General features: G+C 40.2%; 1 protein-coding gene across 1 annotated transcript in view; it reads left to right on the forward strand.

Annotated features, from left to right (window-relative positions):
• Window positions 1-23,027, forward strand: part of prkcab (protein kinase C, alpha, b) — a 103,516-nt gene that overhangs the window by 50,412 nt on the left and 30,077 nt on the right. The window contains 1 exon segment of the mRNA XM_058048973.1: window positions 22,527-22,638. Coding sequence (XP_057904956.1) covers window positions 22,527-22,638 — 112 coding nt within the window.

A 23,027-nucleotide genomic window follows, 5' to 3' on the forward strand; every position in this document is an offset into this window, starting at 1 on the left:
CACAGCATGTATATTAAACCATGCAATGTTTTTTAAGAGGGCTTCATACTCGATATAGGTGTTTATCACATACTCCAGTATTAATTGTCCCTGTACCCTAGAAACCGCCCATGAACGATACAAGAAAAGGCCGAAATGATACTGTGTCAAAGCCCAGGGCAGTGATACTGATAAAATATAGAGTTTAACCATGTCCAGTATCACCCCCCGTAGCTGTCCACTCAGAGCGTGCTGCTCTGGTATCGTGCCCGTGAAACAACCAATCAGAGAACATGAGCGTGAACACACACTATAAATATTCCTAGTGCTTCTCCAGTCACCAAAAAATCCAAACTTGATTAATGGAACTTTAATTGTCAGACATTGATAGGATAAGACTATTGTTGAAATATTTTTGCAATTATTGTGTTTACACTGTTTAGATATAAATACATGTAATAAACTGAACATTTTCTGGAAACAAAATGGTCTTTTGATTAAATAGTACGTGATAATAAGCTCATGATTAAATAGTATGTGATAATAAGATCATCACATGGTTTGTCTGGTATCAGGCCCAGTATCATGCCCCCAAGTGTTAGTATCAGCCCGAGACCGGGCCTGATACCAGACAAACCATGTGATAACCTATAAGTCCCAATGACATGCATTGTTAGCTAGCTCATATTAACTCGTTTTCCTTTGTTATAATGCACAGAAAAGGTAAAGAAATATGTGTTCAGTGCAAAATGTAAATTTTTGCAATTTTTCAACTGGTCTTAAGATTTTGACCAGGAGTGTAGATACTCTGTCCTGTACTCGACCGCAGAATGTCTCCAGTTTTGGTTGTTGCCTTTAGGAACTTGGAAAAAAAATGTGGAAAAATGGACATTATGCCGTGGGCAGGGCTTTTCACCAGTCTGAACAGGCACAAACACACAGTTTCCAAATCCACTGCATAACCGCCAGTCCATAAGGGCACGCCTTTACCATTGTATTCAGCTATCTATCTATCATGTTAGCTAAAGTCCAGTTCTTTACATATTCTGTATAATAAGGCAGTTATATTGTTTAATATTTTTGTTTTACGCAAATAATGGTTGCTTACTTCACTTATTTATGTTTTGCACTGTACTCGAATGGAGCGAAAACAGATGGACAGCTGCTTAAAACAACACCAACTGTGTCCATCCCCACTCATCTGTCTGCCATCCGGAGCTCAAACATGTCTAATGGCGTGATTACGTAATGGAAGCATGCGCGCTCGTGTGCTCTACTGTTGATGTGCACCACAGCATCCGCCCAATGTCTTTTTCCTTCGTTAACCGCGTGTCTCATTAAAAGTCATCCTGGAGCCCGACAATGACATGAATGTCTTTTTTTTTTTTTTTTTTTTAACCTAAATAAACCCTGCAGAACACACACAGGCACAGGAGACGAGAGCCAAGCAATTAAGAGGATCGAGGAGATTAACTGGAGAGTTTCAGTATTCCTGCTAGGTCATCCCAGTGCTTCGAAACTTAAGAAACTGCTAAGCTTTTTTTTATTTTGTACACAGAATGATAATACTAAAGAGCTACGCTATAATAATCACAACCCACCCAGTCAGAACAATAAAGCTGTGTTTAAAATCCCATTTCAGGCATGCAATTAAACGCCAGTGCCGAAGCACGCTTATTAGTTCCATGGTAGTTCCCAACCAGTCTTGGCATTAATTAAGCGTGATGATCATAGAAGATAAACTACAGTTAATCTCGCTTATCAAAATGCATGCCAATTAGGTCCGACTAATTAACGGGAGTAGTTTAGTTGAGGCTGAGGCAGAAAGAAACACAATAAAAGCTTTCACCGTAAATGAGCTAGAGAAGAATCAAACACTTTTGGCACTTGTTTCATTACATTTGCCAGCGGAGAGATCCGCTGCACCTTTTAAGGATGAAGCCATTAAGGGAGCATTTAAGGAGGAATGATAATGAACTTGAAGAAGGAAGTAGGACACGGAAGGCGAAAATGAGATGCTGCGTTGTCATTTCTCGCATCAGCATGCAGTGGTGAGGGTAGAGCAAATGAGGAAGTGAGGAAGTTTCATCCTTAGTTCATTTATTAAGTCATTATTAATAATGAGATATACTCCTGATCAGAATTTTAAGACCAGTTGAAAAATTGCAAGAATTTATATTTTGGACTGTTGGATCTTAAAGGGGAACTGCACTTTTTTTTAAATTTTGCCCATCAGTCACAATCCTTATGTGAAACATGAACATGTGTTTTTTTTCTGTGCATGATAATGCGAGAAAATTAGTTAATATGAGCTGGCTAACAATGGACATCATTGGAAATACCTATTTTGATGCAAAAATCTCTATTCTATTTACATAACTGACTTGTATATTAACCAAGCTGTAGCTTTTCCTCACGAGGGTCGCGGGGGTGCTGGAGCCTATCCCAGCTGTCTTCGGACGAGACGCGGGGTACACCCTGGACTGGGCACATGTAGACAAACAACCATTCACACTCACATTCATACCTATGGACAATTTGGATTCGCCAATTAACCTAGCATGTTTTTGGAATGTGGGAGGAAACCGGAGTACCCGGAGAAAACCCACGCATGCATGATTGGTCTAGCATACTAAGTATGTGTATCAACGCGCCTCGAAAAGTGTCGATAGTGTTTAAATGATAAAAATACTACAAGATACTGCAACTATTACATGTTATCAGTGTACATGTTGCATGATAACAGCATGTATATCAAACCATGCAATGTTGTTAATGGGTTTTTTTTAGAGGTCTTCTTAGTCGAAATAGGTGTGTCCCAATGATGTGTATTGTTAGCTAGCTCATATTAACTCTTTTTTTCTCGTGTTATAATGCACAGATGTTGTGTGCACTTCCCATTTAAGTAGTGCTTCAAAATGTGAGACAAATAGGAGTGAGACAAATCAATTTCATTAGCTGATCAAAAGTTGAAACCCATACCTCAAAATAACACTAAAAGGAAATCAAATGTCCCAAAAACGACTGAATGAGGATGCCAGTGTTTCCAGGAAGCTAATGGGAATGTTGCTCAAGGTGCTGAAGATGGCTTGATGGAGGGCGCCCACTGTCTGGGAGTGATGTCCACATTTGTCATCCATTCCCAACTGTTTTCAATTTTAGAGTTTATCATTGTGAACTGCAGTGTTGCCCTCATGAAGGACGGCCCCTGCAACATCTCCACATAGCCAGCTGCTGTTTGACGCCCCTGCACAACCTGAAGCTCCATCAGGACCGTCAAGGTTACACGCCAACTGATGCTTATTGGACTGCACTCCACATTCCAAAAACATGCTAGGTTAATTGGCGACTCCAAATTGTCCATAGGTATGAATGTGAGTGTGAATGGTTGTTTGTCTATATGTGCCCTGTGATTGGCTGGCGACCAGTCCAGCGTGTACCCCGCCTCTCGCCCGAAGTCAGCTAGGATAGGGTCCAGCATACCCCCACGACCTTAGTGAGGATATGCGGCATATAAAATGGATGGATCCTGCTCTGATTGTTTTTATGTAATCATAAACATACACGTACAACCAACAACAATCCAGCTTTATTTTGACACGCTTTAAATTCCCTACTTTCATTCCCTGTATTACTTTTGTGTGTAGTTTGAATACATGGCAGTATAGAATTGACCCCGCATACGTACTCAACAATGGATATTGCACACACACTTTACATGTACACAAGTACAGCTGCCCTAGAAATGTCAGCACGGCGCTGTTTTTGTTCCTGAAGAAACAAGTTTCTCAGAAAGGTGGACTTTTTACTTCAGCCTTTCTTGACATGTTTGCTTCTCCTGGGCTGCCTCGAAGGGTTACGTACCTCGAGATGACCCAGTTTGATTGCTGCCTGGTGTATCGGATCTCCGAAAAGCTGTAAATATGTACATTTTTATGATACCAGCTAGAAGTCATGATTAAAAGGTAACCATTTCGGGACACTAAAGATGGACACTTCTACTACATTAATCTATTTTCTGTGCCGTTTATTCTCATTAGAGCTGCAGGGGTATGCTGGAGCCTATCCCAGCTGACTTTGACCAATATTATCTTCCAATATAGCAATACTATGGTGTTTTCATATTATTAGTCTTGAAAACATTTCCAAATGTTTAGAATTTGTGTATGTTCTGGTGAAGGAAAACAAGTTCATAAGAAAATATTATATACTATACTAAATATATAAGAAACAATACAAGCAGTTGATGTTCATATCACTATATTGACAGATACTAGGGTACCCATTATGTCGTTGTATGGTCATATCTCCTAGTACTTCGGTACGTGACAAAAATAAAATAAAAAAAAAAAAACTAAAAAAACTTAAACTATATTAGGAAAGCAGGAAGTGAACAAATGTAACAGTTACTGATTGTAAAAGTACCAGATGGAGGGGTAGGATTTAATAAGCTTTGTTTCTTCCTACTCCTTTTGGACATGTGGAACTGTGAACTGATCATGTGATGCATTCAATTGTAATCTGATGCATGTTTAAATTAAATTAAATTAAACCATTACCATATAAGCAAATAGGAACAAAGCTGGTAGCTGACATCACTGTGTCAATTCTTAGAACGTACATTTTTGGAGATATGTAAATGAAGTAAAAAAACACACTCCACCCTTTCCTGCTCCCCTTGATTGCCCCGTAGCCCAGCCCGACCCCTACCGGCGTCCCCCTGTGGTCGCTCCCTTGGTGGTGACATTAAACACTGAGCTGCCTCCGCCTCCAGTCTGAGGAATAGGTCAGCTCCCTGGCTGCAGTCTACACACACACACACACACACACACACACACACACACTGTTTACCTGTCTGCACACACACTCAAGAGGCCATGAATAGATGCATCTCATATACAGTACACAATTGAGCGTGTACACACACATACACTATCAATTATTCATAAAATCCCATCTGAAACATTTTATTGCATGCCTTGATTAGCTGGAAGTAGACTGCCATTTATTAATTTTATCTCATTAAAATCTCATTCCCTTTGAAAATCAAGCTAATTTTTTTTCTTCATCATCGGGTACATTATTTTTGACTACAATACCTCTTTAACTTTTGCTTCAACTAAGCCGAATTAAGGGAATTGGGGAGCAATTGTACAAATGTAATGACATGAATTGTTAAATAAACAAAGCATATTAAAATATTAGTCGACACATACTTCATCCGCACACATGAGAGTATGACACCTGCATGCTGCATGTGCATATTAGCGGGTGTCTATAATAAAGAAACGTGTTTACCACAGCAAAGCAAATACCGCAACACCCCAGACAGTCTTAACTCTGGCGTTTGTGATGACGGGACCACAATGAAAGCAAACTGCAGGAGTTGCAGGAAAGAAGTCAAGGAGATATGAAGAATGTACACTAGCAGAGTCATTCGTGTGTCCTCAGTACTTTTGGAAAAAGCTTATAGATAATAGCAGCGAATTAAGTTGAATATGTAACGGTGTTATTTATACATGCAAACCAACAGGTGGCGGCAAATTGCTTCTTTCTGTCACTGGTACACAAGTCTTGAAATGTGCTTGTATTAAGTTGTCTTATATTCGGGGTCTGGAGATTTATATCTGCAAAACAATAAGTGGTGGAAAATGACTTCTCCCAAGTAAGTCAGTTTTTCTTCCTGTCATTCACGTGAATTACTTGTTTGTTTAAAAATGAGTCTTGAACTAGAGGGGTTGTCTTATATTCGGGGTCTTGAGATTTATATCTGCAAAACAATCGGTGGTGGAAAATGACTTCTCCCAAGTAAGTCAGAGCTTTTCTTCCTGTCATTCACGTGCATTACTTGTTTGTTTAAAAATGAGTCTTGAACTAGAGGAGTTGTCTTATGTTCGGGACCTAGAGATTTATATCTGCAAAACAATAGGTGGTGGAAAATGACCTCTCCCAAGTATCCCAAGTCATTCATGTGCATTACTTGTTTGTTTAAAAATGAGTCTTGAACTAGAGGGGTTGTCTTATGTTCGGGATCTAGAGATTTGTATGTGCAAACCAATTGCTGGTGCAAAATGACTTCCCCCAAGTGAGTCAATGCTTTTTTTTCTGTCATTCACGTGCATTACTTGTTTGTTTAAAAATGAGTCTTGAACTAGAGGGGTTGTCTTATATTCGGCGTCTGGAGACTTATATGTGCAAAACAATAGGTGGTGGAAAATGACTTCTCCCAAGTAAGTCAGAGCTTTTCTTCCTGTCATTCACGTGAATTACTTGTTTGTTTAAAAATGAGTCTTGAACTAGAGGGGTTGTCTTATCTTCGGGATCTAGAGATTTGTACATGCAAACCAATTGGTGGTGCAAAATGACTTCCCCCAAGTGAGTCAACGCTTTTCTTCCTGTCATTCACGTGCATTACTTGTTTGTTTAAAAATGAGTCTTGAACTAGAGGGGTTGTCTTATATTCGGGGTCTGGAGCTTTATATCTGCAAAACAATAGGTGTTGGAAAATGACTTCTCCCAAGTATGTGGAGGCAAATTTCTTCTTCCTGTAACTGGTACACAAGTCTTGAAATAGATGGGTGTGCTTGTATTAAGTTGTCTTATATTCAGGGTCTGGCGATTTATATGTGCAAAACAATAGGTGGTGGAAAATGACTTCTCCCAAGTATCCCAAGTCATTCATGTGCATTACTTGTTTGTTTAAAAATGAGTCTTGAACTAGAGGGGTTGTCTTATGTTCGGGATCTAGAGATTTGTACATGCAAACCAACCGGTGGTGCAAAATGACTTCTCCCATGTGAGTCAACGCTTTTCTTCCTCTCATTCACATGCATTACATGTTTGTTTAAAAATAAGTCTTGAACTAGAGAGGTTGTCTTATATTCGGGGTCTGGAGATTTATATTTGCAAAACAATCGGTGGTGGAAAATGACTTATCCCAAATAAGTCAGAGCTTTTCTTCCTGTCATTCACATGCATTACTTGTTTGTTTAAAAATGAGTCTTGAACTAGAGGGGTTGTCTTATGTTCGGGATCTCGTGATTTGTACGTGCAAACCAATCAGTGGTGCAAAGTGACTTCCCCCAAGTGAGTCAACGCTTTTCTTCCTGTCATTCACGTGCATTACTTGTTTGTTTAAAAATGAGTCTTGAACTAGAGGGGTTGTCTTATGTTTGGGATCTAGAGATTTGTACGTGCAAACCAATCGGTGGTGCAAAGTGACTTCCCCTAAATGAGTCAACGCTTTTCTTCCTGGAATTCACTCGTATTTGTTTTTACAAAAATGAGTCTTGAAATGGAGGGGTCGTTTTAGATTCTGGGTCAACGGATTTACATATGCAATCAAATGGCCACCACAAAAACAACTTCTGCCATGCGAGCAGGAGCTTTTCTTCTTCTTTTCTTCATCACTCACATGCATTTTTTTAAATTAATATTGAAAGACAGGGTTTGTCTGTAATCAGAGTCGTCTTATGGAGGGTGTCTTATATGTTTAAACCAATGAGTGGAGTCAAAGTACCAAAGAGAATCAGTATTTTCTTTCTATCATCACATACATTATTTGTTTTTTACATTGAGTCATGGTCTTGTATTCAGAGTTGTCTTATATTTGGGATCTATAGATTTATATGTGCCGTCTAACAAGCTTACAAATCTTTTCTTCCTGTCACTCACACATATTACTTGCATTTCCAGTCTTTTCCCCAAATTATTTGTATTTATTTTTAATTTGTCTTCATAGAGAGGGGTTGTCTATATTCAGGGTTGTCTTATATTCAGTGACTATACATTTATGTGCATACCAATGGGTTCTCCTCAAGCGCGTCTTTTCTTCCTGCCACTCACACAGTTGTTATTAATGAATGTTAAAACTGTTGTCTTATATGTGTGGTCTAGATATTTATACATGCAAACCAACAGTGGTGCCAAAGCATATTATTTGTTTTCCTATAAAACAAGTCTTGAAATAGAGAGGTGGTCTTCTATTCAGGGCCGTCTTATATGCGGGTCAATACAGCATATACTGGTTGCATACATTCAGTTGTGAGATGACATTTCCAAACACCAAAAGGTAATTTTTTTGGCCTTTAAACAAGTGCTATAAGTCACTGGCGCTGGCGGTGCCTCAGATAAAACAAAGCAATCAATCTCCCCCCCTGAGGCGCCATGCTGGGGTCTTCTGTCTGCCGCTGTCACTCCAACAGTTTCCGCCGCTCCACCGTGGACGTTACACGCTCCCAGGGTGTGTTTATTTGTGTATTTTCAGGTATTACTGACACTTAGTGTGATTGTGGTATGCACCCTCGCTGATATTTAAGGTGTCTCTCTTGGGTGCAGTTACAGCTGGCAACCTACTTTCTGCTCCCTGGTGGACGCCATTTTTCAAAAAGGCTTAATACCTTCTACTCATCTGTCATGTGCAAACATAGGCGCTAATCGATGGTGGCGGGGGGATTAGAACCAGTAGGAGTAAAGCTTCAGTGTCGCATTTATATCGAGTGAATTGTAGCGCCATAGGTCATCCTATCATGTCATGTCATCATGTCTCTCCGTCTAATCAGTATAGATTGTACGTACATATAAGCAGGCCCGATTCACTAACACTTTGTGTGGATTAGCAGCCAACCACCGGCCCAGCTGCTGATCTTTTGGCTTTAACAACTTCTAGATTAATTGACAGATATGAGAAAGGTTACAAGTACAAGCTAAAGGCTCGGATGAGGAGATGTACTATAAGCCGTCTGTAGCTTATCGTTGAATATGGGAGAAAAAGCTGCACGGATGAAAGAAACAGAGAGCAGATGTATCGCTTATGTAATTTTCCGAGAAGTAAATAGTGAGGTTGTACACATTTGGATTGTGTTTACAGTGTAGCGGAGGGAGCGGTGTGGCGGTAATCGTATGCTGGACACAAACTATGAGGTCAAGGTGGTCACTATGCCTGCTACTTCTGGCATTATCCACACACACACACGTGCTGGATGACACAGACACACCCACGCACACATTAGTAACTATTTGAAGGACGCCAGAACATCTGCTTACGTACGGCACATATGGTCTGAAGAAACATTCATCTGGTATTTCCCCGTATAATTGCTCAGGGTGTTTATTTACTCAACTGAAGAGGTGTCTAGTAGATGGAAGTGGTTTATTTTACTGTTTTGCTAAATATTATTATCATTTTTATACATTATTTTTATTTTTTTCCAGAATAAATAGTGATTAACTCATTCATTTTCTACCGAGGGTCGCTGGGGTGCTGGATCCCAGCGGTCTTCGGCCGACACCCTGGACTGGTCGCCAGCCAATTAGGGCACATATAGACAAACAACCATTCACATTCATACCGATGGAGAACTCCTCACAGAGATGCCCGACAGTGCAATCGAACTGGGGTCTCCTAGCTGTGTGCCACGTAACCACTCGTCCACCATGTATCCAAATAGTGATACAAATAAATATTTTAATTACAAGTACAAGGTGTACCGAAGACAGCTGGGATAGGCTCCAGCATACCCACAACCTGAGTGAGGTGGATGTTTTGTTGTGATATTTTAGCATATACAGTATTAACCTACATGGGATTGGTTTTAACATAAGTAAAATGCAAAATGTAATAAGTTAATTAATTAATTTTCTACCGCTTATCCTCACAAAGATCGAGGGGTGTGCTGGAGCCTATCCCAGCTATACAAATAACTTTATTATCGTGATTTATATTAAAATTTATATTAAAGTGTTTGTACTTGTCCACCATGCATCCAAATAGTGATACAAATAAATATAATAATTATTAGTACAAGGTGTACCGAAGACAGCTGGGATAGGCTCCAGCATACCCGCAACCTGTTTTGCTCTGATATTTTAGCATATACAGTATTAACCTACATATGTAAAGTACAAAATGTATAAAGTTCATTCATTCATTTTCTACCACTTATCCTCATGAGGGTTACAGGGGGTGCTGGAGCCTATCCCAGGTGTCTTCGGGCGAAAGGCAGGGTACACCCTGGACTGGTGGCCAGCCAATCACAGGGCACATATAGACAAACAACCATTCACACTCACATTCATACCTATGGACAAACCCCACACAAAGATCGAATGAATTGAACTCGGGTCTCCTAGCTGTGAGGCCTGCGCTCTAACCACTTGTCCGCCATGCAGCCCATGTATCAAGTTCTTACTTAAATTCTTTTTCTATTGGAAAAAGCTCCTTTGCACGTCAGCTTACAGATGTTCCCTTGCATCTATGAAGCTCAAATCAATTGAAGCATCATTAAGTGCATTTTCCTCACTTTAACAATACTTCAATACAAACCATCACCAAGCCATCCGTAGCTAAATGTCCACAGAGTCTTACCGAGTGTTTAATTGCATCCCCTCTAATTGTTTTGCTGATGTATTCCATAAGCTTCGTTCGCATCCCGCAATCCCCCCCGGCTTTGTTGCCTTGTTGATGTTCGGTGCCCCCGTGAGCACTCATGAACAGCTGTGCTCCTTGTGTTCATCCTCAGTGAAGATAAAGATTCTCTCTATCTAAGATGATTACTGTCAAATCCTGCGGGTGCTGCCTGTCAGCTGTAACTGTGCAAAGTATTGATATGATTATAATAATGGGAGGTAATGGTGTTGTTGGGGCTGGAGATGCATGTTACTGTCCTTGCACTTTGTTTTTATTATAATATGACGACGTTCTTATCATAATATTTTGACTTTATTAGCATAATATTATAACATTTTTTTCTAGAATTCTTCCCCAAAATTTAATTAAATTAAAATCCTTTAAAATTTTGACTTTATGCTATTTTTTTCTCTAAATATTATGACTTTACTCTTTAAAATCTTGACTCTCTACAGCAGGGGTCTCTCAAACTCAATTTATTTGGGGGCCACTGGAGCTCGGGTCTGGGTGAGACTGGGCCGCATCAGGTTTTCCCAAAAAAATAAAAAATAAAACGCATTTATTAAAAACAAAAAAATTTAAAAAACTTCGCTTTGGTTCCAATTTTCTACAATAAAAGCTCTGATAAAACATTCCACTGTTCTCAAATATCTTACTTTTTATTTTTCTACACAAAATAAGTTGAAAAATAAATAAACAAATCAAGAATAAAGAAAATTAATCAATCAGTAATAAATAAATAAATATTATAATAATAATAATAAAACTGCAAATAATAAAACTTAAGAAACCACATATAGTTGGTGGGTAGACAAATTATTTTTTTCAGATTAAAATTAACAAAGCATTATTAGAGCCCTGTAGACATGACAAAACACGACTATAGTCATATTTATACTTTTTTTATTTACAACATATTGCGCAACTGCAGGGTCTTGAGACACATGCTAACTCGCAAACTAGAGAGCTAGCGACCTAAACGGTAGCCTTCAAGTTATTTCCTTTAAACTTAAATAGCCAAAAACTTACCACTTCCACACGGATAGGGAGGATAACTATTAACAGTTATTTAACCTTTAACATGAACATTAATCAAACGTAATAATTTTTTCTGGGTACATGATACCATACAGCATCCATATCAAACTTGCGCGGGCCGCACTAACATTAAACAAAATCAAGGCGGGGGCCTAAACTAGCGGGCCGCGTGTTTGAGACCCCTGCTCTACAGGATATAATTTTACTGTGTGTACAATACTACAGTTTTACACTTTAGAAGGCAGCAATGTGAGTCATACTTATACAATTTTTTTCCAATTTCCCAATGTTTTCCTGCTTGTTTGCATTCCAATAAGTAAAAGGATTACATGTAAGGGACTAAACAGTAGTTACTGTAACTCCGGAGCCAACACTCGGATGACTGTTTTACCTGAAGTCTCACAGCAATGATGACATCTACGGTAATTGATATCCTTAAATTGAAGCGTCACATCAGTCGTCACAGTATCTCTGTGTATGGAAGTGTGAGACATAGAGAAAGATGGCCGCCTGGGATGTCTCTGCCTGTGTTTCTATGGCAACGTCACACTGATTAATGTGCAGGTGTGTAAAAAGTGACTTGTGTGCTCCTTTTTGCGCAGGCATTGGAGGGGGTAAAATAAAATTAGGACTGCTGCAAAGCACCACGGGAGAACGGAGCGGTAATTGATAGTATTAAGAAGTTTTGTTTGTCTCTTTGATTAAATTTACTTCCTGTAAGCAGGGGAGCGGACATAAATATAAAGCCTAATTATCTAGTTAAAAAAAAACTCTTAAGGATATCGTTGGATGGTCGAATGTCGAATGGTCAGAAGAGCTTTAAGTAACAATTGAACTGTGTTTATTTAGTAAGCAGTTGTCTATGTAGCACGATAGTGTGTGCATACAGGAAGCCGGGTGCAAATTACAAGCTCACCGATGTCTGAGTTGCTAATGGTCTTTTTCCACCACAGTCAGTTGTCTATGTGTAGTCTTGTTTCTCGTACCTATGTTGTACACAACCCACGTTACCACTCTTTGAGTTCATACACAGTAAGTCATGGGGCTCCTAACATCTTTCCAAGTCGCTCTCCAAAGGGTTTATGCATTATCAGCTTCTATACCGGCAAGATTCGGAAAGATCTAGAAAGCTTTCTGTGCAGGTTATTGTGTGTAGCTGCTCTATAGGTGTGCACAATTCAATACAAAAGGCAGAAAACGAGCACAATAGGTATCTAGGCCTTCTCACTAGCCACGTTTACATGAGGAGTTTTTCTCTTTCCGAATGGAATCTTTCCGAAAGCAATGGTATACATGGAAAGGAATATTCCAATCGCGTGTCTACATGCGCCGCTATAATCAACCAGCATCACATGATACCGACTTCCTCAAGTTTTTCTTTCCCTTGTTGGAATAACTCCGTATTGCCAGTTTTTCGTACGTCCAGTCTTGAAATTTAGTTTAGATCAAAAACAAACTTTCCGCAGCAGTCCAGTGCCGATTGCTCGCCTCCACTAACATTAAACTTTCATATCAAGGCGGGGGCCTCAAACTAGTGTCCTGCGGGCCACATTTGGCCCACGGGCCGCGTGTTTGAGACCCCTGGTATAAAGTAACCATGTGAACATTAGCGTGCCCTAATTCCTCTACGACTCCTCTACGACCTCCACCACCCTCTTGGCTAAGTCCTCCACACTAAACAGCTCATGCCTCGCTTACTCATGACCGTTCAGCTTAATTAGCCACTGAACCGGCAATGCCGAAGCACCCAGGAAGTGATGCTCCACTTCCAAGTTGAAAGCCCAGTTGTCTGCCCCTATGTTGAATATAACCTGAGAGGCGCCCCGCCACTGCCTGTTCACATTCATGTAAAACAGGCTTCATAGCCCCGCCGCTTGAAATAAACGCTGTGTTTGATGATGAAAGTTGCGTTGTGATGAAAGGCCGTTCGTACATGTAAACACAGGATCTCCCCTGTTATTTCGACTGCCACCGGGAAAAATAAAAGGTCGGACACCTGTGTGTTCTGTTTTTTTGTTAACGTTTTACATGACGTCATACGACAAATCCTATCGGTGTCCCTCGGCGCACAACATCATAACAAATCAACGACGCGCATCCCATCACGGAAAAAAATAAAAAATCAACCTTTAATCCGGTGAGCCTGCTTATCGTGTACCACTTTGCTCTAATGAGCTCATTCATTTCTGTGCGGATGTGTGTGTTTGAATGTCGTGTTTGATATCCTAATGCCTTTTCATGTTTAATTCACTAGCAAAGACACACAATCACAGGAGGCACACAACAAACACAGCTATCAAAGAAAGCGAGCAGACCATCGCCTAAACACTACGCATACATAATTGCATCATGTGATTGGCAAAAATGACTCACTTTCTTCTATTCAAATCTATTTTTCCTATAGGAAATCATGGAAAAATACATTATTTTCATTTTTATTATGCTTTTTGTACTTTTCTGACCTATAAATGTAGTTCGAAGTTGTATTGTTATGTTAAACGATGCCAAGGTTTTCAGATAATGAGGTTAGCGCATTTGGAAGTGAGCCCTGAAGGAAGTTTTTTTTAACATCGACTTCCTCATATGGGCGGGTACAAGCTGTACCCCCCTGCTGCATTATTTTGTCGAAGATTTCACCATGTTAGCACGGAGCAATAGCTTCCAGGTTTGTTCATCTTGCCTTAAGAGGCAAGCATCAGACCGAAGTGGTTGGAGTTTCAGTTTCCAGGTGAAGAGAAACATGTGCGAAACTGGACTCTCCGCTAAACTGTTGCTGAAGTCGGATGCCTTTCTAACTTTATTTGATCATGTTGAGTCAGTAGTACAAGCTGTGTGTTTTTTGTGTAAGTCAGCGGTTGTCTGTGTAGCATTATAGAGTGTGCATACAGGGAGTATCCTACCCGCATTCATGCATGCAAATTGCCAGCTCACAGATATCTGGAGTTGCCGTTTTCCACCATAATCGGTGGCTCTAACTGATTTTTTTTTAAAACACGGGTACTCCTGCAAAGAACGTGACCACATTTCGAGTTCATATACGGTACATCAGGGGTCTCCAACCAGTAGCACCTAACCACTTTTCAAGCACTAGAAGTAGACACACTTATCATTTCAGTAGCAAGGCACCCTTGCAGAAAACAATAAAAGGTGTGAAGTTTTCCTGCATGCTTTGAATGGGATAAAAACAGTGCCATCTGGTGGAAAAATATAGAATAAAAATTAATTAAACCATTGAAAGGATTGCGTTGGTTTATGTAAATATAAATATGGGATCACAAGTATCGTTTTGGGCGGCACGGCGGTCTAGTGGTTAGCGCGCAGACCTCACAGCTAGGAGACCAGGGTTCAATTCCACACCCGGCCATCTCTGTGTGGAGTTTGCATGTTCTCCCCGTGCATGCGTGGGTTTTCTCCGGGTACTCCGGTTTCCTTCCACATTCCAAAAAAACATGCTAGGTTAATTGGCGACTCCAAATTGTCCATCGGTATGAATGTGAGTGTGAATGGTTGTTTGTCTATATGTGCCCTGTGATTGGCTGGCGACCAGTCCAGGGTGTACCCCGCCTCTCGCCCGAAGACAGCTGGGATAGGCTCCAGCTCCCACACGACCCTCGTGAGGAAAAGCGGTAGAAAATGAATGAATGAAAGTATCGTTTTCAATGGGAAGGAAGGTACAAATGTGTGTTTAAGTTAATATATAGTTTGGTCCCAATATTGACCCCTGGGGCACGCCGCACAATATATTTAAGCTGGCAGATGCTTCCTGTTTGCAGAGTAGCATATTACCCAGTGTGTTTAAGGAACATAGATGATAACAATCCTAACATTTTAAACAACTAGTTGAGCTCCCAGCTTCCTGTGTATATCCTCCATATCCTTTTCTCTTGTCTTGTTATTCTTCTGTTGAAACAAGTGCTGTAAAAAGCCATACATGCTTGCTAAAGGTTACATTTTTGGTCTAATTGTACAATTCTAAAGTTCAAACTCAAGATTCCACTGTAGTCTTGTCAAAACTCATACAAATCTGCTTTCACTAAATCCCATATTTAAAGGCTATGCTAACTATCTTGAGGGAGTCAAAGGGTATATCCTCTGTGCCGTCTATTCATCTTGTCTCATCCCTCCATCCTCTCATCTTCACGATTCCATCCATCCGTGTCAGGACACATTCAGTCTCCAAAAGTGACACCATTGATCACGTCCAAGCCAATCTCCATCTCTCTTTTCAAAGTGTGTGACCTTGTACGGCTCCACTGCCATGCTTGAAAGGCTCCCTAAATGTCCCGTCTTGTCATTTTGTCACATCCGTGTTCAGCGATGAGTCTTCCATGAGACGGCTCTGGGTTTCAATTTTGGGATAAAGGAAGGAGGGAAAGCCGCAGGGAGTCAGATGAGTGAGTAGGTCAGGTAGCGGGATGTGTGAAAGTGTTTAACGCGCTTGTGATGCAGTGTTATGAAGTGATGGGATATTATATGGTCCTACGATATATCCAAATCATAATAACAACTTTGGAAATTATGCTCCACTTTTTATATAGGTGATGTAGACACCAGTGTAACACTGTTAAACAAATAAACCCTTGATGGATCACCTATATCAGGGGTGCTCATTAAGTCGATCGCGAGCTACCGGTCGATCGCGGAGGTGGTACTGGTCGATCGCTGGTCGATCGCGGCGTGACATTAAAAAAATATCATCCCAGCATCAATGCCGTCACTTGATTGATATACAGGGCAGCCATTCAGATGACAACTGAATGTTGCCCTTCGGGCGACCAATCAAATCAAAGAACGTCTCTAAGTGCAGCAGAACTTACGATGTCAGCCTATCATCCATCCCCGTTACTTGATTGACATACAGGACAACCAGTCAGATGACAACTGAATTTTGACCTTTAGGTCACCGCTCATGCGTAAACAACGATGCAAAGTGCTAAGCTAGTCGGCGAATTGCGAGATTTTAAGCCCTCGCTAAAGTTTATGGTCACTAAAATGAGTGAAGGAGCTGGACCAAGTAAAAAGGCAAAAACTGGACCAAGTAAAAAGGCAAAAAACATATCACTTCCATACGGATATGGAATATTATACGGATATTGTGATACGGATATTATCCATGACTGATAAACATTTGGAAGTGTGCTTGAGGCTGGCTATCAGCAGCTACTGTCCGGACTATGCATCCCTGGCTGATTCAATTCAGTGCAAGTCATCAAAGTAAACTCAGGTAATTACAAAAAAATTTAATAATTAATTATGTGTGTTTTGCAATATTGGCTCATTTGGTTATGTAAGGTACATCAACATACATTGTACGTACAAATAATCCTCAATACATTTGAAAATAAATAGATGTTTTGCATTTTTGTAGTGGGTAGATCATTTTGACTCGGTCATTTTAAAAGTAGCTCGCATGCTGAAAAAGTGTGAGCACCCCTGACCTATATCAATCTCCCTGTCACTTTGCCTGCCGAACATTTCCCGAATAGTAATTAGATATTGTTATGGCAACCTGTCAGTCAGTGGTTGACTCAGATTTAGTTTGGGCACAAAATAGCATCATTTTAGCTTTACTTATGTTCAGGGATAATTATGACTCCCAAAGACACATTTACTTATTGTTTCTGTTTTTTTGCGGGAGAGGCACAAAGAGGTGATGATGAAACTCCACAAAACAAGAGAGCATGTGTAGTGCAGTTTTAAGCCGAAAAAACATCCACAAGTTGGCAGGACTGCATTTTATAAGAAGAGAGCCTGAAATTTCCCATAATTTTCCCATAATTTCCCATATTTCCCATTGAAATACATGCTGCGGAAGCAAGCAGGAAGTGAAAAGGCATCTTGCCATGTTGCACAAACGAAGTTACGTATAAAATGGAAATTTTAACACATGCATGCGTTCGCAAATGGTTCAGTTGCAATTATGAAAATTGTAAATAGTTCACAATGTTATATTTGTAAAAGAACAATTGTAAAACAACCATTTTTGGTGTTCTTTATGTTGTGCCATCATTCTTTAGACATTTTGGCTAAACATTTATGGCTTGAGTTATGCTTGAAATGTATCTTTTCACTAAAGTGAGTACTGATATTTTGCTGAAACTTGTCTATGTTCTCCTGCTGATTACTAAAGAACAAAAAAAGGTAGAAACAAACATTTTTTATATACTATATATATATAGTCCAATAATACAAGTCTGTGTGCCTTGATCAGTCAATCAGTCAAAATCGTGAAAAAATGTCTAGTACCAAGAGGGACAGCTTTTGAAAAATAAAAAATTGAATGAGTTAATATATAGTTTGGTCACAGTATTGACCCCTGGGGCATGCTGCACAATATATTTAAGCTGACAGATGCTTTCTGTTTGCTGAGTAACATAATACCCAGTTCAAAACAAAACCTCTGATGCCATACATTTTAGTTTTTTAACATACTGTGATTAATTGTATTGAAAGCTTTTGTATTGAAATACATAAATACTGCAGCTGCACACTTTCTGAAGTCTATAGCATTGGTAATCATAGAAAAAGACCCAAAAGTCATTTTCAGTGACCTAAAATGCAATTAGATTACTGGATATAATACACTTTGGCCAATGTGATTATTTAGAAAAATACACAGATTTTTTTTTTTTTTTACAAGAAATGAACAAAAACAAACAAAACTAGAAAACAGTTGTGGTTTGTAATCTTAGCAAACTGATGACTGATGGAACAGTGGAGAAAATAGTATGAAAAATGTACCAATATGACCTTTAACACCAGACTACCTCCATCATCTTTGCTCAAATTGGACTTGCTATGGTACGGAAAACTCATTTTGGAAAGTCTGACACAATCAATTGCAAGTTAGGCAACAACAACAACATGTACTGTTTGTGGAGAGCACACGCAGAGGCGGATAGATTTGATGTGGGTCAGACAAGGTAAGGCGTGGACACACAGCTGATACAATTAAAGAAGAAAGAATAGTACAAAAATAAGACATTTAAATAAAGGGATCAAATATAAATAATAATGGTAATAATAATAATAAATTCATACAGGAGTAAAAACTGAACCTTGGTTAGCGTCATTTCAAAAGGTGATCCAACCACAATACATACAATGTCTGCTCTCATAGGGATGGCTGTGTCTTCCAGCACAAGACTCTGCTGGAGCCTATCCCAGCTATCTTCGGGCGAGCGACAGGGTACACCCTGGACTAGTCGCCAGCCAATCACAGAGCACATATAGACAAACAACCATGAAGGGAAATTTGAATAATCTAAGTGCCCGCCTGAAGTCAGCTGGGATAGGCTCCAGCATACCCCCACGACACTAATGAGGATAAGCTATTTAGAAAATGGATGGATGGATCAAATGGCCTCGGAATCCTTTAATTTTTTTTTTCTTTTAGTATGACTAAGCATGGCGGCATGGCGGTCGAGTGGTTAGCGCGCAGACCTCACAGCTAGGAGACGAGGGTTCAATTCCACCCTCGGCATCTCTGTGTGGAGTTTGCATGTTCTCCCCGTGCATGCGTGGGTTTTCTCTGGGTACTCCGGTTTCCTCCCACATTCCAAAAACATGCTAGGTTAATTGGCGACTCCAAATTGTCCATAGGTATGAATGTGAGTGTGAATGGTTGTTTGTCTATATGTGCCCTGTGATTGGCTGGCCACCAGTTCAGGGTGTACCCCGCCTCCCTTGTGAGGATAAGCGGTAGAAAATGAATGAATGAATGACTAAGCATGAACCTAAATAAAAAAAATCATGATATTTGAATAAATGAAGGCGTGCATGCCATAAACACTGCCACTGAATTGTTGACATCATCCCACTTTGCCTCTATCAGCCTCTCACAGGCTCTTAATTTACCTGATGGTTAACAAAGACAGAGGGCATTAGAAGACTGTGGCACGTTTGTGAGACATTCAGGCGCAGGCGGTGAGGAAGAGGCAGGCTGATAATGTCAAAAAGAGAAAAATAGACTAGAGGTAGATATTATCTCCTTTATTGCCGCCTCAGCCATCGGTGTCACCGAGGTTCTTTAAGGATAAATTCATTCTTCTTCACTATTGAGAAGTTGAGCAGAATGTAAGGAGCCAAAACTGGATAACAAAAGGAGGAAGACCCAGGAGGGCCAGTACAGGGGGAGGCATGAATTACCACACCATCTGTTTTTTTTTCTTTTTTTCCCCCCCTCCCTAAGGTGATACACCAGGAAACGTCTGGTGCCAAGGAGCAAAAATAGCATTGCGTCATGCGAATTAGCATTTTCCTGGACCCATAATTTGTCTGTCAATCACACAATAATGACTCTACAAATCCCTGCACACTTTGCCTCGACAATTCTTTCTCAGACTGTCACGTGGTGCGTTTGTATCAAATCTTTCAATGGCCGCTTAGTCAGTAGATGAAACTTGAATTACTAATGCGTATCCCACTTTTGGAGGAACTACGTTCATTAGAAAGAACTGTGTCGAACTGTCATCATCCGACTTGATGTGCTTTTTTTTGTAACATTTGAATAATCTTAACTGTCGGCGGATGCACGGCGGATGAGTGCTTAGCAGGCAGGCCTCACAGCTAGGAAACCCGAGTTTGATTCCACCCTCAGCTATCTCTGCGTGGAGTTTCACCGTGCATGCATGGTTTTTCTCCGGGTACTCCGGTTTCCTCCCACATTCCAAAAACATGCTAGGTTAATTGGCGACTCCAAATTGTCCATAGGTATGAATGTGAGTGTGAATGGTTGTTTGTCTATATGTGCCCTGTGATTGGCTTGCCACCAGTCCAGGGTGTACCCTGCCTCTTGCCCGAAGACGGCTGGGATAGGCTCCAGCACCCCCGCGACCCTTGTGAGGAAAAATGGTAGAAAATGAATGAATGAACTGTCATGCAAGTGTAAAAAGAAGTTAATCACTATTAATGTTAAGACATACCTCACATTTTGTAATAATATTAATTGTAAAAAGAAGTTAAGCGTAAAATGCAAAAAACACTAAAAATACCTTTGATAAAAAGTGACTTAAGACTGATGCTTATTGTTAATATTCTATATAAAATTAAATACATTTAAACATTTTATAAACACTACCAAAAAAACTAAGAAAAGGTAAATATACACAATTTGCATTATGTCCTAATAATTGTATAATTATAATAAAACATTCTCTCCCTACAGTGTCTTTATTTTATATTATAGATAAATATATATAAAAATATATATTTTCTCTATTTTAATTCTCTAATGGTTGAAGTATCCAAAGTATTGCTATTTTTATTAGTGAATCAATTTTAGAACAGGAAGAGCTTATATCGGAAGTATCGATATTTCGGTATCGATCAGCAAATCACTACTGATGACATCACAGATGGCCTGACTCCCGATTCCGTTTCCATGTACTGGCAAGCTAATGGGATGCTAACGAGGACATAAAAATACTAAGAACACGGTTGGACTCACGCTGTCTCTTAATAACGTGACAAAATTTGTACCGTGCTGTATGCTAACCAGAGAACGTTAACTATATGCTAACTATTTAATGGACATTAGGAATAGATTAGCAGGAGTATGTCATTTGTGTTCTATTTTATGGGGAACGTTTCCATAGAAAATGTATATCTCTTCCCACATTTATATCCGTATATGCACCAAAATTGAAAAAGATTCCTACTGGAAAAACCAGCATACGTAGACCAGCTACCAGCATAGACTAATATGTATATGTTGTGTTTTCGTACTGGTAGCTGGTCTACGCTGGTTTTTCCAGTCGGGATCTCTTTCAATGTTGAGGTGTTGAGGACCAGCATAGACCAGCTACCACCATAGACTAATATACGTATGTTGTGTTTTCGTACTGGTAGCAGGTCTATTCAGGTCTGGAGGACCACCAGCACGGAAACACAACATATGCTGTTAGCTGGTCTGGAGACCCGCTACCGGTTTTGTGGGAATCGTGCTGTATAGTTTTGACATAATGGTGCCAACTAATAAAACAAAAAACAACCAACCAGTCCAATCAGTTTACTCTAGTATCATCCGTGGAGTCGGAGTTTCTGGAGGAAACTAGAGTGCCAATCCTCTGGTCGTTTATAAAAAAGGTCTTTACTCATCCGCTGTGCCAGATGTGTTGGCCAACATAAACAGCTGCTCAATTAGACATTTCTTGGCACACACACAACAGTATTCAGTGTGTCTTTGTAACATTAGAGCACTGAAACAGGTGGAAGATGCCGGGATGCTTTCCAGGATGACAAGATGGAGAGAAGTAACACACCAAGAACTTTTTTACACATTCCCACACACGGATAAAGGCCAGACATTTCCGTTCCAGATGGACATTTTTTATGATTCTTTCTTCTAGAAAAGTGCTCTCATTTCGGGGGTTTGAAGGAACTGAGTTCAAATGGTACTGGTACTAGGAGCTATGTTGTCCGCGGTAGAGTCTACCAAGGGAAATAGGTCCTAGGTGATAGGACCACACCTCACCGGGATGTGGGACACCGGGGCCCACCCCAAAGAAGCCACATGGGATCTCTTCCCAGAAGACCCACCATCTGCGGGGGCAATGTGTTTTAGGTGGCGGTCAAGGGTGGGTGCCCGGACTGCCTGTTCTTTGGTAGCCAAATCTGTTTCTTGGTATACATGGACTGTCCTTTCTCTGGTGGGTACGGAGCCCGAGCTTGTGTGAAAGGTTGAGACAGTCAGACTCACCACAGTTTGGGTTCTGGAACCCAACTCCTGGAGAAGGCATGGACTTGCTAAACCCTTTATTAATGAATAAGTTACCTAAAAACCTTGGTAGCACCCCAGTAGGTCAATAATTAGGTTTCTTGATTTCTTGGTTTCTTGTCCGATTCTGACTCTGCCGCAGAAGTGGCACACAAAATCTGACACCTCTTGCTTTCTAGCTGGTGGTTCCTCACCTTCTCACCTCCTCACCTCTCCATGGTGCTAGTTCCCAACTGATTGGATCAATGTCTGTCAGCTTCATATTATTGTTATGTACTGTGGCTATAAAAAGGACTATATAAGAACAAAAGTGGTTTTATGATGTGATTTTCCTGTTATGCTAACATGCTAACCACACTTCCTGGTCTTGTGTCCCCCCAACAGGATCCCAGAAGCAAGCACAAGTTCAAGATTCACTCTTACGGGAGTCCCACCTTTTGTGACCACTGTGGATCTCTGCTGTATGGCCTCATCCACCAGGGCATGAAATGTGACAGTGAGTATCTCCATCCATCCAGTCCCTAATGACAACAGATGGGATGGTAATTCTCTTAAGGGACCCCCCCCCCCCATCCTGTGCCCCATCCTGCTTTTTAGCAGCTCGTGGCATGAATGACAACACAAATATAATGCATTCAATAGGCATTATATCAAGTGTAATACAGTAAGTACAATTGTGCCTTGGTTAATGTCATTAATCCATTCCATAAGGTCCGACTTAAAGCAAAACAGACTCTAACCAAAGTAAATTTTCCAATGGAAAATAATGTAAATTAAATGAATCCATTCCAGACACCCCAAATTTTAAAAAAATAATTAAATTAAATAATTCATATTTTATATAATTGTAAATAATTTTTATAATGTTTGATATAATTACATTTT

The sequence above is a fragment of the Doryrhamphus excisus genome, chromosome 15 (assembly GCF_030265055.1).
Source record: "Doryrhamphus excisus isolate RoL2022-K1 chromosome 15, RoL_Dexc_1.0, whole genome shotgun sequence".
Classification (NCBI taxonomy): domain Eukaryota; kingdom Metazoa; phylum Chordata; class Actinopteri; order Syngnathiformes; family Syngnathidae; genus Doryrhamphus; species Doryrhamphus excisus.